This window comes from Gasterosteus aculeatus, chromosome 17 (assembly GCF_964276395.1).
Source record: "Gasterosteus aculeatus chromosome 17, fGasAcu3.hap1.1, whole genome shotgun sequence".
In the NCBI taxonomy this organism is placed as follows: domain Eukaryota; kingdom Metazoa; phylum Chordata; class Actinopteri; order Perciformes; family Gasterosteidae; genus Gasterosteus; species Gasterosteus aculeatus.
In genome coordinates, this window is record NC_135705.1 from 2,640,838 (window position 1) to 2,658,975 (window position 18,138).

At 44.6% G+C, this 18,138-nt stretch overlaps 3 protein-coding genes across 3 annotated transcripts; all 3 read left to right on the top strand.

The window, feature by feature from the left end:
* Positions 1-1,017: 1,017 nt before the first annotated feature.
* Positions 1,018-11,236, top strand: LOC120834811 (uncharacterized). Its single transcript, XM_040203098.2, has 6 exons — positions 1,018-1,419; positions 3,552-3,766; positions 4,071-4,173; positions 4,374-4,469; positions 5,117-5,625; positions 5,981-11,236. Exons 1-6 carry the CDS (start codon positions 1,378-1,380, stop codon positions 7,428-7,430), a joined length of 2,415 nt encoding a protein of 804 aa, XP_040059032.2. The 5' UTR covers positions 1,018-1,377; the 3' UTR covers positions 7,431-11,236.
* A 266-nt stretch (positions 11,237-11,502) lies between these two features.
* LOC120834812 (transcription factor HES-5) lies at positions 11,503-14,279 on the top strand. Its single transcript, XM_040203099.2, has 2 exons — positions 11,503-12,720; positions 12,834-14,279. Exons 1-2 carry the CDS (start codon positions 12,658-12,660, stop codon positions 13,257-13,259), a joined length of 489 nt encoding a protein of 162 aa, XP_040059033.2. The 5' UTR covers positions 11,503-12,657; the 3' UTR covers positions 13,260-14,279.
* Positions 14,280-15,982: 1,703 nt separating this feature from the next.
* LOC120834818 (transcription factor HES-5) lies at positions 15,983-17,583 on the top strand. Its single transcript, XM_040203106.2, has 2 exons — positions 15,983-16,120; positions 16,234-17,583. Exons 1-2 carry the CDS (start codon positions 15,998-16,000, stop codon positions 16,657-16,659), a joined length of 549 nt encoding a protein of 182 aa, XP_040059040.2. The 5' UTR covers positions 15,983-15,997; the 3' UTR covers positions 16,660-17,583.
* The last annotated feature ends 555 nt before the right edge of the window (positions 17,584-18,138 follow it).

An 18,138-nucleotide genomic window follows, 5' to 3' on the forward strand; every position in this document is an offset into this window, starting at 1 on the left:
GACCAAACAGTCAAAGCAGGGTCAGTGAGTGAATCAGACGAAACGAAGCCTTACGTGCAAGATGCATGTGTGTGTTTCCGCGGAGCAGAGAAGGGACTTTTATGTCTCCAATCTGGATGGAGTGTGGACCATTTGTGAAGATTATCTGGAGGACATGTACGTTTCCAAACTCAATATCCAACTGACTTGTTAGTGTTTCCAGCTGATTCATTTAATATACAATGATGCATTAAGGTTTTATCTAGTCACATAAATGGAGCAGGGAAATGCATGAGCGGACTGCGTCACCCCATCATGGTGCATGAGCGTCTCCACTATGAAAAACAGAGTTGTATGCTTTGGACGTTTTTTGTAGACGGTATTGAGATGGTTTGTTTTATTAGATCTATTGCTCATAGCACTCAACGTTTGTAATCAGTGACATGTGTAAGTGCTTTGACCTCAGTTATTAACAGCTGCTGCAATTCCTACACACCACCAGATGCTCCATCACTGTGCTCGCTGAATAAAAAGACCCCGAAGGTTCTAATCTTTTTTTAGAAATGAACAGAAAGAAAGACATCACCAGGCTTTATTTGTTTGATCGCTAGTCGAGCAGATTGCTTTAGTTTCAGTGCAGGTCTGTTGGCCCTCGCCGGGTCCAGCTGTCCTCTGGGCCCTTCCAGTTTGTGTACCTCTCTCTATTTGTGAATCAATTTGCGCGGAACTGAAAGGGAACCCGGGGAACGGCACGTCCCAGCACGCCTCGAGCGGGAGAATCCTGGATGAACAGCCAGCAGACGGATGGTCGGGTGGTGTGTTTGCTCTGTTACTGTGAGCATCGCTGCAGCTCAGGCTCCCTCCTGCACACGTTGAGGCTTCACGAGGAGTTTCGGCTCGTGGAGGAAGACACCCGGAGGGACACCGCTGCCTCTGATTGGCTGATGACCCTCCGACAGGCCACCAATCAGACACCTTCCCTGCTGTGTGACTGCGTGTGTCTCCCTCTCCGTCTACTGACACAACGTGTGAGCCTGCGCATATTTTTATGTTTGCAGAGCTGCATGCATGCATGAGTGTGTCTGTGCGTGTGTGTGTTTGTGTGTGTGCAGGATGCTAAAACCGGGAGCTGTGGGGGAGGGGGAAGGGCGAGGATAGAGGCGCTGAAGAAATAGATGAAAAAAAGGAAGAAAGACTGATACATAGAAGAAGAAGATAGGAGGAGGAGGCTTGTGAGGAGAGGACTGATGCTGAGGAGAGAGCGATAGTGAAAGGCCCAGCGAGGAGAGATAGACGGAGGAGGAGGAGGAGGAGGAGGAGGAGGAGGAGACGATCTCCCGGAGGAAGCATCGTCGAACTAAACAGGAACCAAGGCAGCTGTCCTCTGTTGCCGTGACGATGGGCTGCTGGCTCTCTGGACCGTGGATGGGGGACCAAACGGTGAGCCTCCAACGACCGGCCTCAGTGTTGTAAACGACGCGGCGTTTGTTTCATGATGTCTCATTTGAAGAAGATGGAAATGAGCTCTGGGAGGCGCTTTGCGGTGTGAGTGTGTGTGTGTGTGTGTGTGTGTGTGTTCTTAGATGCTGATTCAAAAATGGCAGTATTTCATGATTACTGCTGATCTCTGAATATGTGTGTGTTTGTATAATGAACCTAATTAATGTGCTTTTGAACCAAAAAGAGCTCGTGTCAAATTTTGGCTTTGTGAATATGTGGTCTTCCTGTTGCGTGCAACACTGTGGTCTCTGTTAGTCATCTCCGTCCACTGAGGGCTCGCCGTCATTCTGCCGCCCTCCTCTGTATCCACACACAGGTGCCATTTTGTGCTCCTCGGCTCATCCTATGTGTGCGTTTGTGTGTGTGTGTGTGTGTTTGTACGCGTGTGCGCCCGGTTGAATGTAGCAGAGGGTGACTCATGATTGTAATTTGCTAGAGTTAACAATACAGTTCACGCATCTAATTCAATGTGTGTGTGTGTGTGTGTGTGTGTGTGTGTGTGTGTGTGTGTGTGTGTGAGCCGGGCAGGACGAGGCTCGGCTAGTTGTGTTAACCCTTTAACGGAACCTTGGACACCATGTTCACACTCGTCATATTTGATTTGGACAAAATGCACCGTCTGCCTGCAGGCCGAGCCGTGTCTTGTGACCCAGTTGCATAAGCTCAGCTGACACAGAGTTTCCAGTTCATGGTGTGTTGCATAAAACGAAACAGAGTCTAGAAGTCCATTCAAAATGGTAGCGTGCAGACAAAAATGTTATTTGTGATGTTCCTACAATGCATTACAGCATTCCAAGCAAAGGTAACTCTGATGACATCACAATGACATCACCAGGGTTTTCCTCCAGAGCCAAAGGCAGTGTGCTTTTCCCGGCTGAGGAGGACCAGTTGCTCTGATAATCGTGACCAGTAAACTGATGTACATATTTTGGGTAGTTCCTTCTAGCCCCCTAGTGCAGGTATTAAGATATGGCAAAGAAAAATGTCACAATACAACGACACTTCACCACCCAATCGCAGTTATTCCCCCATGTTGTATTTTACTGAACAACCAAACCTGTTTGCAAATTTAAGAAAAAATCCAGTTCTTCACAAATGTAACCGTTAAAAAAACAAGTAAGAATGGAATAAACCACTCTTCACGTCGTTATGAATTAAATCCGCTGCACAGCACTTATAAAAAGATAGCGCAAATAAATGTTACTTTTAAAGCTGTTAACTCGCATTATTTTGCGCGTTAACGGTCGAGAAGAGCAACACGAGCAAATGTCAGGATTTGAGCATTAATTAAACCTAAATTATGCGTGGTGTCTTAGATGCGTGCCCAATTATTCAGAGCTCTCAGAGCCTAATTGCGTCTTAAGTTGATATATATTGCTGACAAGCAATGTAACATTTAATGGGCTATTTTAAGTCAGCTCACATATGGCGCAGCGTGGCTATTTTACACTTCCAGCGAACTGCAAAGAGAAAAAAGAAAGCAAAACAGCATTAACTTTTTTGTGTGTCAAATCACAGCAAAACAAACGGCTTATTCGATCTACAATGCTCACAAAGTTCCTAGTTTTGTGGAGAGCTTCTGTGTTGTGCCGCTGTAGCCCAATACTCACTATACCCCTGTAAGGAAAGATCCTTAAAACATGCAAAGATGTTTATATTGCATTCCCCTACAGAGCTCATCTGGCATTCAGTGATTGACTGAACTTATTGAGTAAGCTATTACTCAGCTAACACCAGTGCTATCGATGCTGAGCGCCGCGGGCGGCACATGCTGCCCCCCATTTTGTAAATAGTTCGATATCAGATGATTAACATGAAATTCACCCATAGGTTTTCCTCTTTGAGATGCTTTGACATGATCAGAAGATAGAATAATACCGCGGATGATCAATAACATTTAAAGAACTGGGTGATGTGGGATGCTAACGTGTTAGAGATGTTTGCTGATCTCCAGAAGATAATCAGGACCTCTGCACCTCCAAGCAGCTTTCTACGGCCTTTTGGCAGCGTTTATCTGGTGAAATAAATTCCTCAGGTGACGCCCCTTCTCTTCCTCTCTGCGCTTGTCTCAGGTAAGTGGGCGGGGCCTTTCCCACCTGAGCCAGCGCGACGCTTTGCGGATCCTGGCGGCCAGTCAGCGTCCAATCACCATGCAGATCAAGGGTCAGAGGGGGTGTGGCACTGAAGCCGACAGAGGAATGTGGGAGCCGCTGCCACTCAATCTGCAGCATCTCAACCTGCCCCTGATGACGGGGCTCAACGCCTCCAGCCCCTCCTACCAGGACAGGTAAACACACACAAACAGAAAGATAATAAGATCAGGATCTGTGCGGTTTAGGAATATTCTGTCTGTTGTGGTGACGATATCCATCCAGAAACTCCGTCACTAATCTCTTCACGCGGGGACTTGGTTTGCAGGCCATTGAATTTACTTATTAATAGAATGTCGTTGTGTCCTGAAATGAAAAGGTACAAAAAGTCTTGTCTTGGCAATGTGATTGATGGACAAATGGAGTTCATTAGGGTCTGGTTCTGCAGGATTTCTTTGTCCTAAAGATAATTTAATCATGTGTCCTTGTCGTGTGTTTCAGACATTATTACAGCCATCTGTCGCTGCCACAAGATCACTGTGAAGCAGGACGGTACAGCTACCTGTCCTGCTCCCCGCGGGACACTGTGGACATCGGCCACCAGGTGACCCAAAAAAAACATTGAAAATGTTACAATTGCAACAATCTTCAAAAAGACATTAAATACCTCATATCAGCTCAGCAATGATCAGCTTCAAATGCTTCACATAGTCGGTTTAATCCAGATTTAACAAAGGGGCAATACAATTAGTAATAGACGAAAATAAACGTTTTGTCATTATTTCCCATCGTGTATTGCTTTAGGATCCAGAACTGGCTGGCCGTGGACCAAAAGGACAGAACTGCCTGATGGGATGTTGCAATGCGAACCTGGAGGAACCCAACGGGTTCCACAGTCAGGTAATAATTGTGCCACAGAAGATAGCATAGTTTCAGTACTGAATCCAAATAATAATTTGTCTCAAACTGTAAATATAAATAACAATATTTTAAATAAAGTGTCAAATAAACCATGCTTAGTGCGCAGGAGGGGAGGCATTCTGCCCAGTCTTCTGCCATTCTCTTACCGCCCAAGATTACAAGGAATAAGGGGTGGATTGGAGAGAATATTCAGTTTCCTGCCAAACCCCTTAGAATTTGTCTTTTTTTGTAAATCAGATATAAATATGATTCAGCTGTTAAATATTCAAATGTGCATTAGGAACCAAAAGCCTTGGGGCTAAATGTCTGAGAAAGAGAAGGGACGTCAGTGAGGCGGAAGAACATATTTGGTCACAAATACAGAATATTGGCATCCTTACTATTTAACTAACTCCAATATTCCTGTAAGAAATTTGGATACAACTAGTAAAATAATATCGGAAAAATATTCTGACCAAGAATTCATTGCAAACCTTCTGCATTTCATTTTCTTTTCAATCACATTTAGTCATGACTCAGAAGGTAACGCGCTCCCACACAGATAAAAGACGAAAAGGACGCGGTTATTTTTAGTGGTTTGCTCTTTGTTTAAATGATGGTGGGGCTGAGGATGCCTGTTCTTGCAGACGGACGACGAGGACTTCATGATGGAGAAGCCTCTGGGCTTCCTGCCCCTGCACCATGAGCTTGACAGCGGTCTCGGCTGGACCGATGGTTCCCTCCACCAAGGGGACCTCTCCGGGCTGGAGACGGAGGAGGGAGGCATGGAGGACTGCCATCCCCACGGGGCCCTCGGCCCGGGGGGTTGCGGGGGTTTCGGAGGAGGCGGCTCTCCTTCCTCTGAGTCCTTTATTTCCTCGGAGCTCAGCGACTCCGGCTTCTACAGCGTGAGCACCGGGGAGTTCAGGCACTTCCAGAGGCTGCTGGAGAAGCGAATGCGGATGTACAACGCCCGGCTGCAACATCAGGGCGAGCCGTGCGAGCGGCGGGAGCGGCGTGACAGCTGCCCCAAGAGCCACCGCGAGCTCCTGGAGGCCATCCCCGAGACGCTGACCATGCAGTGTCCTCGGCTGCAGCTCGAGATGGAGGAGGACGACGGGCCCATCATGGACATCCCACCTCGCGGACTTTTCAGGTAGAAGCTGGTAGAATACAGTAACTCCCTGTGCAGACTATTGGAGGATCAAATGACGTAGCAACAACATCTGGCTTTTTGGTTCAAGACCTGTCAGAGTGGTGCACGGTCACCGTTCTGCTGTACAATATAGACCAAAAACGATAGTCAGCCAACACCTTGTTTCCATGGTAACAATCAGCGACACCTAATGACAATGACAGCTGGAAGAAAATATGGCTGTCGTTTAGGGACAATGTCATGAGGCTTGGAAGAAGACTTTATTAACCGAGTATCAAGCAAAGTTTAGTTCCTTTAAAAACTTGACCAATTTGACCATTTTTGATATATGTCCCTAATTTGTTCGTATTTCCAGGGTTTCATCGGTCCAGTTCCACAAAGCCGACCGGCCGTGCCTGAACCGTCACAGCTCCAGCAGCGGAGCCCTCTTCAACCCCTCCCACGCTCACGCCGGAGTCTCAAGGATGACTGCCCCGGTCCTCTCCACCTGCAGCACCCCCTCCAGCCACCGGAGACCCCTAGCACCCATGCAGCAGCAGCACCACCACAGCTCCGGTTCAGTGGGGATGCTGAGGAGGAGCCGAACTCTGCACCACCGCCCTCCTCCACAGGAGTACCGCCGGCGAGCCAGCCACCCGGCTTCCCCATCTTACTGCGCGGCGACCATGCACAACTGCGGAGGGGTCCCGCCGCATAGCGTCCTGCCGCCGGAGCTGCCAGAGGAAGGGGAGATGGGGGCTGGTGTGTTGGCTTCCCGCCCAGCAGGCCTGGCCCTCTCACCACAACAACACCCCGCTGCCCTGGGGCACATGAGGGGCACCAACACCCACGAGCACTGCTACGACAACAACGCCAATGCCCAGATTGCTCACCACGACTGGTGGCTCTCGCAAGAAAGAGGCTTGATGCCCGAGCAGCTGGCGGCGGAGAGGGACCGAGAGATGGAGAGAGAACTGGAGCAAACGAGGCAAATGCAGGAGAACGAGCTGGAGAGGGAGAGGGAGGCACAGCTCCAGGCCGAGATGGTAAGAGAGAGGCAGCAGCAGGAGATGGGGAGGTGCCGACCGAGGGAGCAGCAGCACCTCCAGGGTTCGGTCCACCCTCCTCAGGCCGGAGACGTCAACGACACGTGGCCGAAACCGGCCAACCGCCAGTCCCAGGGCGGCGGGGGAGGCAGAGGTCTCTACAGCACCCTGGAGGGCCACACGGGGGTTGCCTCCGCCGCCGGACGGGATGTTCCGAAAGGACACATGGATGTGTGTCCAAGCCCAAATCCCAGTTGCGCTTTGCAGCCAAAACTAAACCCGAGCTCCAAACCCAACGCGACCTCGCGGATCTCCAGGAACCAGCTCCTGAGAGACCGGGCGTCTAAGCTGGCGGATGAGCGCAGCGGGATGAGCACGGACGAGGAGACCAACACCGACATGCTCATGGGTCGCTACTGGAGTCGAATGGAGAGAAGGGAACACTTCCTGTTGGCCCGCGAGCAGAGGCAGCAGCAGCAGATGCAGGCCCGGGGGGGGACGATACGCGACGTCATCTTCAGGGGGGGAGCCATCGCCGGGGGCGGAGGAGCGTCCGTCGGAGAGGCGGGTATGCTGGACGGTAGAGGCGGCGGAGCTCTTGGAGAAGGGAGGTGCAACACGGTCCTGGAGCTGAGTCAGAGGAAGCTGAGTCGCTTGAGGAACAGGAAGCTGTTGGACGACTGGACGACAGTGGAGGAGCTGCTGACTCACGGTACCAGGCTGAACAACCACGACGACTTGATGTGTACCAGCTCCCTGCTGACGGTCACCACCGTGTAACGTAACCCTGTGTGAGTGTGTGTGAGTGTGTAACAAAACAACATCTGGGTAAATCCTCGCGTTCACTCTTCTCCAAAGTCAGATGAGAAGGTGCATATCAGTTTCATCTTTGCGTGTCCCGTCCAGAGCGCGTTAACCCGGGCGAAGACCAAAGAAAACGTAATTCTTGTTTCTTGACGGTAAACTCGAAACCAATTTGATTTTTGTGAACTTCATTCTGGGTCTCGGGGGAGAAACAAACAATCGGTTGATCGTTGTAATTTTTGACGATGAATGCAGCCAATGTTGGACCTTATCTACTGTGGAAAAAGCTCTTAAGCTCTCCAAGTGTCTGTTCCGCTCCACGCAGACCCCCCTCTGAGGATGTTAGTGTGACTCTCCAGGCAGACTGCACACACTTACAGAACAGTGCGTGCTGTCTCCGTCTTTTTTTTGGAGTATTTCTGAGGCTTCAGCCCCCCCCCCCCCCCCAAACTCCCCCTACACCTCCGAACCAGAAGCACTGAAATGAAACTGGTACTCATCGTCTCGTGAGACTCGAACGAGAGGATTCGCGTAAATGTCCCACTGTTCCTTTAACGAATGCGTGCGAGAAAGGGAACCTCACTGTCATTGCCGTACATCACCTCAAATGGTAACTTCATGTGTGGCTGCGTCACCACTGTACAGCACTGCGGACACAGAGACAAGACAAACAACGGAACCAGGTTGGATTACCGCGCAAGTTTACGCCACGTGTTTCACGCTACACTTGATGCTACACTTGATGCTACACTTGATGCTACATTTATTTCTTTGGAGAAAGTAAATGTGGGTTAAGACCTCTGACGGGCCGCTAGAGGAGCAATACCGTCCTGCGTGGTGTACAGCGCGCTGACGAGAGGTCGCCTGCCGAGACTTTTCCATCGGGGCCACAGAACACATCAACTGTAGCAACGCAGACAATGGCAACTGAGATTTGATACCAAATCCCAAATGTTTTTTATAGAAACTCTGTTTACAATTGAAATTTAAATCGGTGGGAGCTTTCGTAACTGAAATGAAAACAAAAAGAAGAAAACGCCAGTGAAAGGGATGGGGAACAATGTGCCACAGAGGTTTGCTGAGAATTTCGACTGCAGCTTTAACCGAGTAAAATGTTGTGTTTCAGCTGGTGTTCATTCCGCATTGGCGTCATGAAATGCTGAATTTACAGTTTGTGAAAAACGACAGTGGAAAAACGGCTGCAAATCACCACCACTGGCGGTTACTAATAAAACGCACAATTAAGACTCGCACAATTCATTCAGATAATTAAAAAGGAGTAATACATTAAAATGCATCATTATTTAGGCCTCCATGATTTCCTGCGTAAACGTTGCAGGCATACGCGCTTGTTAATACCCAGCTTAGTATGTTCGCCCTTCACGGTACATGGTTCTCTGTTCCTGCTGGTGTCTCTGCTGTTGGCGGGCTGTTTACAGATCTACCTTCCCAGGCAACGGCTTATGCATGTTTACTGAGATCTACAGTGAATCTACGTGTCCAGACTTCTGCAGCAGCTGTACTTTGAGCTCGAGTCAGTGTTGACATTCCACTAAAAGCAGGTACATCGTCAGTAAATCAGAAATCTTCTAATTCCAGATCTGCAAATTTGGGAAAAAGGGCAATAATACCTCAAGCTATAGTTCTAATATGACAACGACGGGGTTCTGTGCGCTTCCTGTCAGGGGTCCATCGAATGCAGTAACTCGTTTTAAATCAAACAGATGCACAAATGTGACGAGTCACCGCAAGCGCGCCGTAATCCTTCAATCTAAAAACGGTAAGAGCAAAGGTTATGTAGATATTTACATTATGTCTTTTGATTTTTTTTGACCTAAGAAAACAACTTTTTACACATCATTTTTTATACAAAAGAGTTTCCTCTCCCTTTCTGTGCCAGGGACGGAGGCCAGTCGAACGACTGTAGACAGAACGACAGTGTGTGTTGATGTTTTCTTTATGAACTCATAGTGATTTGGGAAGGAGAAAAAAATAAGTTTATTGTCATTGTGTTCGACATATTTCAATATTTTTCTTGTGACGTTTGATCTTTAAAATCTACTGGTGACACTTTGATTTACCATTTGCAAAGAGTGAACCCAAATGTAAATACTATTGTCTCTTTAAACGGCCAAATTGAATTTTACTGTTGTTTTGTGTCATTATGACATGTACATATTAATTTTGTCGGATGGTGCAGATGAGGTTGGAGTTAGCAACGGGACACGCTGATGCCATCAGACGCCTCCAGTGTTTTGTCATGTGATTCTGTAGGTTTATAGCTGTGTTATGGAGGCTGTATATACAGCACAGAGATTAACATTGTAGTATTAGTACGTTCAACACTCACAATATCCTCAAAATTCATAGAAAGTGGTTCAGTTTGTTCTGAATGTCAAACGTGGCCTCCATGAATTATAAATAAGATCACTGACACTCTAATGCTTGAAGGAACACAACAATTTTCAGAGACGTTTGCACAAATACTGGAAGCAAAAGAAAAAAAACTTCCAACAGCCAATTTAAAATGTTTAATATTAGTATTTTTACATCTGTAGAAATGTAATATATAGGATGTGTTTAGCTTGTTTGGGCACAAGAGGAACTACCAGCCTATTTCCATCAAAAAGCTAATCAATGCTAGCTATACTTTGAGCTACGTGCTAGCGTCAGGATGTTGACAGTGTTGACGTGCCAATGTTTAGCAGGGAATGGTTACCATGGTGACCTTCTCAGTTCACCACGTTGGCATGGTAACATTTGTCAAAAAGCTTGAAACATTGCGCAGGTTTGATGTTGATGGGAAAAAAGGAATTATTGGTTACAGACCAAAAGTCAAATGTAACTGTAAAGTTATCACAACTAATCTTGGCGGTGCCATGAATGTCGGAACTAAATTTCAGGTAAATACGTCCAAATAGTTGAAATATTTCAGTCTAAAGCAGTAGCGGTGGAAACGAGGAGCCGTCCGATTCATGTATTATATGCTCTTTGCTAAGACTAGTTATCAATCCAACAAAAGAGAGAGTCCAAAGTCCAAAATCAATCGAGATTATTAATGCAGTTGATTTTTTTGCAGATCAAAAAATGGCAACACAAAAGGCCTTTTTGTTTACGTTGACTCACAGCATCCTGAACGTCTCCCTCTTTCCTCCTTTGCCTTTTGTTTTGTTCGTTTCTTACGTTCCGATGCGTAACACCCCCCAACAAAGGATCCGACAGGCCTCGGTGGTTAAACACACACAAGGCAGGAAACACTGGAAAGCTCCCTGCTCACCACAGGGAGGTTCACCTGGAATCAGACCGCCTGTGAGTCCAACCGACGCCTCCCACCGAGGGTTCAAACCCCCGAGCCGGGAGAGGAAGGATGTGGCAACTGTTTGTTTCCACGTTCTCCCTCTCTCTCCCTCTCCCTCTCCCTCTCTGTCTCTCTCTCTGTCTCTCGGGGCTGTGACTCAAACAGTCTGAATAATGGATGACGATAAAAGAACCCCCCCCCCCCCCCCCCGCCCCTCGCCCCCTTCCGTCTCACTCTCTTTGCTGACGTTACACAAGGACCCTGAGAGCTGAAAATAGAGCTTCTGTCCTCTCGTGATGTAAAATTTAAAAAAGCACACCGGAGCGGAGGCACTCGTTTTACTCCATCTGACAATCGCTCCATCCAGCCTGCAACACCACCTGCACCCGTCCGTTCCCAGGGTGATTCTCACGACAGCAAGCTTTTTTTGGGGGGGAATTTGATGATGTACATGTGATTGTAATAAAGAGATTTTAATTAGCTATGACATGGTGGTTCTGTGTTTTCACTGATGCGTTAACAACACGCTGCACATCATGTCAGCTGGGCTTTAGTCATGGACAGTTGGAGCAGCAGAATTAATATATTACTGTTGTATATTATTAATTGAGGCCACATTTTTTTATGGACAGAAAAGACGACATTCTGCCTTTACATCCATCCTACACATCAAATATTTGATTAACTGTTCAGTTAAAAGCAAATCAAGGAAACATTTTAATCTGGAAATGGTTGGTTTAAAAAAACAACAACAACCACAAATCCAGAATTAGCAATAAATAAATCTACAGATCTATCTTCTCTTCTCGCTCAGACTCAGAAACTCCATAATAAATGCTTGTATTTATCACCTGGTGGCCTAAAAATAGACAGAACCTCTAGAACGTGACGTGTACACACTTTTTAATGGTACAGCACAATTTAAAAAATGAAATCAGATTTTTTTACAGCCCCCACTTTGAGAAGCACTGCACAGGTATTCAAATCTATGGCACTTCTATTTGATTCAATTGAAAAAGTGCCCTTTATTGTATTATAACATGTAATATTAATAATATTATTTTATCATTATTTTTATATAGTTTTTTGCCGCAGTTATCGGGTGATGTACGGAAGAAGTTTGCTTTAAACTGTTCTCCATCGCAGAGGCCACACGCTTGTCCTCACACAATGACGCACACGTGTATTGATCCAGTGTGGGAATCCTGGGAAAAGAAACTCACAGAGCCCGGCGAGCGGACAAAAGACCAAGACCTCTGCCCCGAAGGAGCTGGGGGGCGAAGAAGAAGTGCGCGGGTGTTGAAATGAAAAGCTGCTTCATGCATTCATCACTTGCTGGTGTGTGACGTTAAGAACACGTCAAACTTTATAGAGCAGATATATTTAAATGTAAGTTCTTACAGCCTCATGCACAACAGGTGCCATCATATGTTAGTGTACGTTAAGAAAATATATAATGTAAACGAATGGAGATTTTCTGGTAAAATCGGTTCATCCATTACGTTTTTAATTGATAATGTTGAACCTCTATCATCTGTAGAAGTATTGTATACCTTCTGCTGACAGATGACGTTTTCTACCAGTGTTTTTATTTAGTTGCATGTGAGTCATCAGAGGAAGTGTGTGGTTCACTGCGCATGTGGGATTCATTCAAGTCAGTGATGCTCCATCTGCTCCTTTGAGATCAGACTATTGTCCCCTTCTAGTGTGACCGCTGAGCATGTGGCAGCTCAGGACTCCTCTTTCTTTCAGCCCAGCTCTCTGATTGGCTAAAAACTGTGGGAACCTCCGAGCAGACCAAGACCCACACATTGATATGGAGATGTGTGAGTATAAATAGGAGGGATAAAGGCAGCAGACATCAGATCCTCTCTGCAGAGACCTCTACAGCACAGAGATCCACACATGGCTCCTACAATCACTGCAGCAATGACCAACTCTCAGGAGCACCTGCCTCTGACCCACAAGGTAAACTGAAGATTCAACAAGGTTCACGTGTTGTCATTGAGACGTGATCTTTCTTCATGCTGACTCGGGCCTCCAGAACAAGTTCACTAATGACCTGCTTCTTCTTTCTGCAGCTCAGGAAGCCTCTGGTGGAGAAGTTACGCAGAGAGAGAATCAACAGCAGCATTGAGCAGCTCAAGTCTCTCCTGGATCCAGAGTTCCTCAAACAGCAGCCAGACTCCAAGCTGGAGAAAGCCGACATCCTGGAGATGACCGTTTGTGTGCTGAGACGACTGCAGCAGCAGAATCGTCAGGCTGTGGACTCAGCAGCTGTTGGACAGGGCTACTCCAGATGTGTCCAAGAGGTGACCCACTTCCTGCGTGAGGAGCAGGTGGAGACACAGTCCCGGAGAAGACTGCTGAACCACTTCAACAAGCTGCAGTCTTCCTGTGAGAAGAAGCTGAGAGAGGCTGACTTCTCTCCTCTGAGCTCCACAGTCCAGACCAGCAGCAGCAAAGACAAGAGTCCAGTGAGCAGCGCCCCCTGGAGGCCGTGGTAGACTCCTACAGGCTGCAGCTGCTACCAGAGACACTGAGAGGACCACGTTGGTCAAAGATGACTGGAAAGGAATTCTTCTCAATTCTACAATGTTCTGAATTGGTTCTTCTGGTTGAACAGAAGTTATTTTGTCTCTTTTCTTTGAGGAAGATGATATTTCTTGAAGAAATTACGTCAACTTTATCTTTCAAGTTGAGAAAGAGAACGTCTTGTCATGCATGTTGCATGAAGCAAATCTGATTGCATCAGCAATAATTATTATACCTCACTGTGCTTCATGTTGGTGGAGTGGTGAAAGATAAGGATACCAATGGTATCTTTGAACTGTTATTGATCATTTTGATCAGAAACTATTAACTCTTAATCTCTCGGATTACTGCAAACTGATCTAGATATTAGATCCAAATGTAAATCTTTGTTTTTTCCAAAAGATTTGATTAATGTCACATTTTCTCTGTGATAATTTAATTCCTTTCTGCATGTCATGTTTTGGTACAATATTATGTATTGGTGATATTTGTCACATCTCGATTAATATTAGTATCAAATATTAAGATATTGAAAATGTTAATAGGCCCTTTATTGACTTTTCTTCAATTCATGTGATCATCAGGAAATGATCTGTTTAAAGATCAATATGTTTATTCTTTTATTGTTAAAGGTTTGTTAATCGTCACATTGACACAGTTTTCCTGTGACAATGTGAAATTGTAGATGCTTGAATTCAAATGAATTTAATGTTTAATTAGAAGAATGTGACCTTTTGTAAGGTCAGTTTTTCATATTGGTTTTCTTCACTAAGTGAAAAGTATTTTTAAAGACATCGAGTACCATGTCCTCAAATATTATAAACTGTTTGTCTTTCATAAAGACGGTTGTTCCTTTACTCTCTGTGAGTACAGTGTGTCTTGTACAAACCTACAAGTTGTTGTTGTGATGAATCATCACCTTTAGTTGGAGTTTTCATTCTTCATGTGGCTCATTGTGACTTTGTTTAATAAACAGACACTTCTAACTGAAACCTTTCTCTTCTCATGTTGTTGTTATTCATATCGACCTAACAGATGTTTTCCTCATCTTTTTCTATCTTTGGCTGATAAATCAAAACACAGTTCAGCACATAAAGTAACTGTTGACTAATCTGATATTAGTTTTGCAGCAAAACTATTTGCGTTAAATAAATCTGCCATGTTTTAGAGGTCAGACATTGAGTCTCTCATGATGTCTAATGAGGCACACTTCTATTGTTCCTCCAGTCAAAGGACAGAGTGGGAAACCAGAGGAAGCTCCCTCACAGAGCCCTGAGGGACAATACGTCCACACCTTTGTCCTGAAGGGACAGAGACTCAAAGACACTCGGGACCTCAAAGATTTCATTTCCTGATCTGTTTCAAATCATAGATGTGTCATTTCAACATGTGTTGCTATAAAGGAAAATAACAAGACAAATATGTTCCCTGACCTTTTAGTCAGTGAGGTTAAACGTAAAACTGGTTTATCACCATGTAAATAATAATAATAGTGAAAAAATTCACAGGGAACAAATCTAATTACCATCATGTATAAACAAAGAAACACCAAAAGATCTATTTGGATTTAGAACAAAAGCTTAATTTCTTTTGATGGACAGAGTGTGAAAACTGTTGACATCAGAGTTCAGTATGATTATTATCATCGGCTCACCAGCAGCACTCGATTCTCCAAAGGGATTTGGCACACTTCAGGAAACAGCTGCTTTAACCTCCCCCCTCCTCTGCAGAGAGGACATCTTTAAACACAAATAACACACCAAATATTCACCGGATGATCCAAATCTCTTACTGTTGACTAAATCATTTGTCAAATAAGCTCAACGAACCAATTATTATGAAAGCTTTATCATAACTTTACACACTGTCAGAATCAGCCAATGGGGTTCTTTCCCTCCAGATGGTGGGTGAGGTCCACCTCTGTTTCCGTGACGACACACGTCCAGCATCCGTCCCAAAGGATCCATTCAATGTCCTTTTGTTGTTTATTGACAAAAGCCTTCAAGGAGTCAGTGTGAGAAACTGAGACCAACTTTCTACCCACACTGACCACGAGACACAAAACAGAAGAATGTCAAACATCTGGACTGAAAACTAACTGATGGTCTTTTTTTTAATAATTATTTTCATCACACTCATTTCAAAGTCTGTGGGAATTGTCTTGGGCAATAGACCACCTGGAGAAAAGTAGTACATTCTACAAGTTGAAAGTTCTGAAATGATCAATAAAAAATGGAGAATAAAGTCATGAGTGGCACTTGGTGTTATTTTTGATTTGGCTAAATCAAACCTTTTAGACAAATGTAACATTTTACCACGATATTGATACATTAATTTACAGGCAAGTCATTAAATACTCTTTAACCAAGACGCTTCTAATTATCGATCCCCAACGTGTGCGTAACGGGATGATGAGCGTGTGCTCAGTCCGAGTCATTGATCCCAGCATCAGGCAGCAGATCTGCTCTCTCTGCAGGGTCACCACTTTCCCAGATTCACACAGAGCTCTGAGAGGCTCCCTCCATCACCCCCCCAGTCCTCCACCTGTTCCCCTGAGACCCATCCATTGTCCCCCGGGCATTAAGAGCAGTAAGTGTGCTGCCTCCCTCATTGTCTCACCCAGCTCTCTGATTGGTCGGGACTGTGGGAACCTCCGAGCAGACCAAGACCCACACATTGATATGGAGATGTGTGAGTATAAATAGGAGGGATGAAGGCAGCAGACATCAGATCCTCTGTGCAGAGACCTCTACAGCACAGAGATCCACACATGGCTCCTACAATCACTGCAGCAATGACCAACTCTCAGGAGCACCTGCCTCTGACCCACAAGGTAAACTGAAGATTCAACAAGGTTCACGTGTTGTCATTGAGACGTGATCTTTCTTCATGCTGACTCGGGCCTCCAGAACAAGTTCACTAATGACCTGCTTCTTCTTTCTGCAGCTCAGGAAGCCTCTGGTGGAGAAGTTACGCAGAGAGAGAATCAACAGCAGCATTGAGCAGCTCAAGTCTCTCCTGGATCCAGAGTTCCTCAAACAGCAGCCAGACTCCAAGCTGGAGAAAGCAGACATCCTGGAGATGACCGTTTGTGTGCTGAGACGACTGCAGCAGCAGAATCGTCAGGCTGTGGACTCAGCAGCTGTTGGACAGGGCTACTCCAGATGTGTCCAAGAGGTGACCCACTTCCTGCGTGAGGAGCAGGTGGAGACACAGTCCCAGAGAAGACTGCTGAACCACTTCAACAAGCTGCAGTCTTCCTGTGAGAAGAAGCTGAGAGAGGCTGACTTCTCTCCTCTGAGCTCCACAGTCCAGACCAGCAGCAGCAAAGACAAGAGTCCAGTGAGCAGCGCCCCCTGGAGGCCGTGGTAGACTCCTACAGGCTGCAGCTGCTACCAGAGACACTGAGAGGACCACGTTGCTCAAAGATGACTGGAAAGGAATTCTTCTCAATTCTACAATGTTCTGAATTTGTTCTTCTGGTTGTACAGAAGTTATTTTGTCTCTTTTCTTTGAGGAAGATGATATTTCTTGAGGAAATGACGTCAACTTTATCTTTCAAGTTGAGAAAGAGAACGTCTTGTCATGCATGTTGCATGAAGCAAATCTGATTGCATCAGCAATAATTATTATACCTCACTGTGCTTCATGTTGGTGGAGTGGTGAAAGATATGGATACCAATGGTATCTTTGAACTGTTATTGATCATTTTGATCAAAAACTAAAACTATTAACTCTTAATCTCTCGGATTACTGCAAACTGATCTGTTATAAGATCCAAATGTAAATCTTTAGTTTTTCTAAAAGATTTGTTTAATGTCACAATTCTTCTGTGATACTTTTATTCCTTTATTTTATTTTGGTGTACAATATTACACATTGATAATACTTGTTACCTCTCGATTAGTATTAATAATTATAAACAAAAATGTTGTATTGTTTGTATTTTTTCTTATTATTGAATTGTCCTCAATTCATGTGAAGCTTTGAAAATGATCATTTTTTGGATCAATGTGTTTATTCTTTTATTGTAAAAGGTTTGTTTATCATCACTGTTTTTCAGTGACATTGACAAATGGAAATTCCTTTGAATCAAAAGAATGTCTTGTTCAATAAGAAGAATGTGACTTGTTGTATTGTCAGTTCCTACTTTTGTGAAAGTGTTTTAATCCACATGGAAAGGATTTTTATGGACATTGAGTACTGTGTCCTCAAATATTATAAACTATTTGTCTTTCATAAAGACAATTGTTGCATTACTCTCTCATTGAATAAAAAAACACTTCTAAATGAAAATGATGTTTCCTTACGTCATTGTTTGTTCATTTCATCTACTTATAGAGGTCCCCAGCGTCCATCACATCTTTGTTAGATAAATCAATAGAAGGTTCAGGACATAAAGGGATCAATCATCCATTACATAACTTTTTTATGTACTACTATGACTGGATTGTCTATGAAATGTTTTTACTTAATAATGTTGGACTTCTTTTTAAGATTTTTTTAAAGAGACATTTTGACCTGATATTTCTTGACTTTTTTCCATGAGATTTTTTTCTAAAAGATTTTCCACGACATTTTTTGACCTAACACATTTCAACATTTTTTTTTACATAATATTTTTTCGATCTGATATATTTTGAATTTGTTTCCATAACAGTTTTTTTTACCAAATACGTTTTTTTCTTTTTTTCAAGACTACTTTTTGATTTAATATTTTTGACTTGTTTCCCCATGACGTTTTTTGACCTTATATATTTTTTACTTTTCTCCATTATACAGTATTTCTCGACCTAACACATTTTGACTTTTTTGAAAAACGTTTTTTGACCTAATATATTTTAACTATTT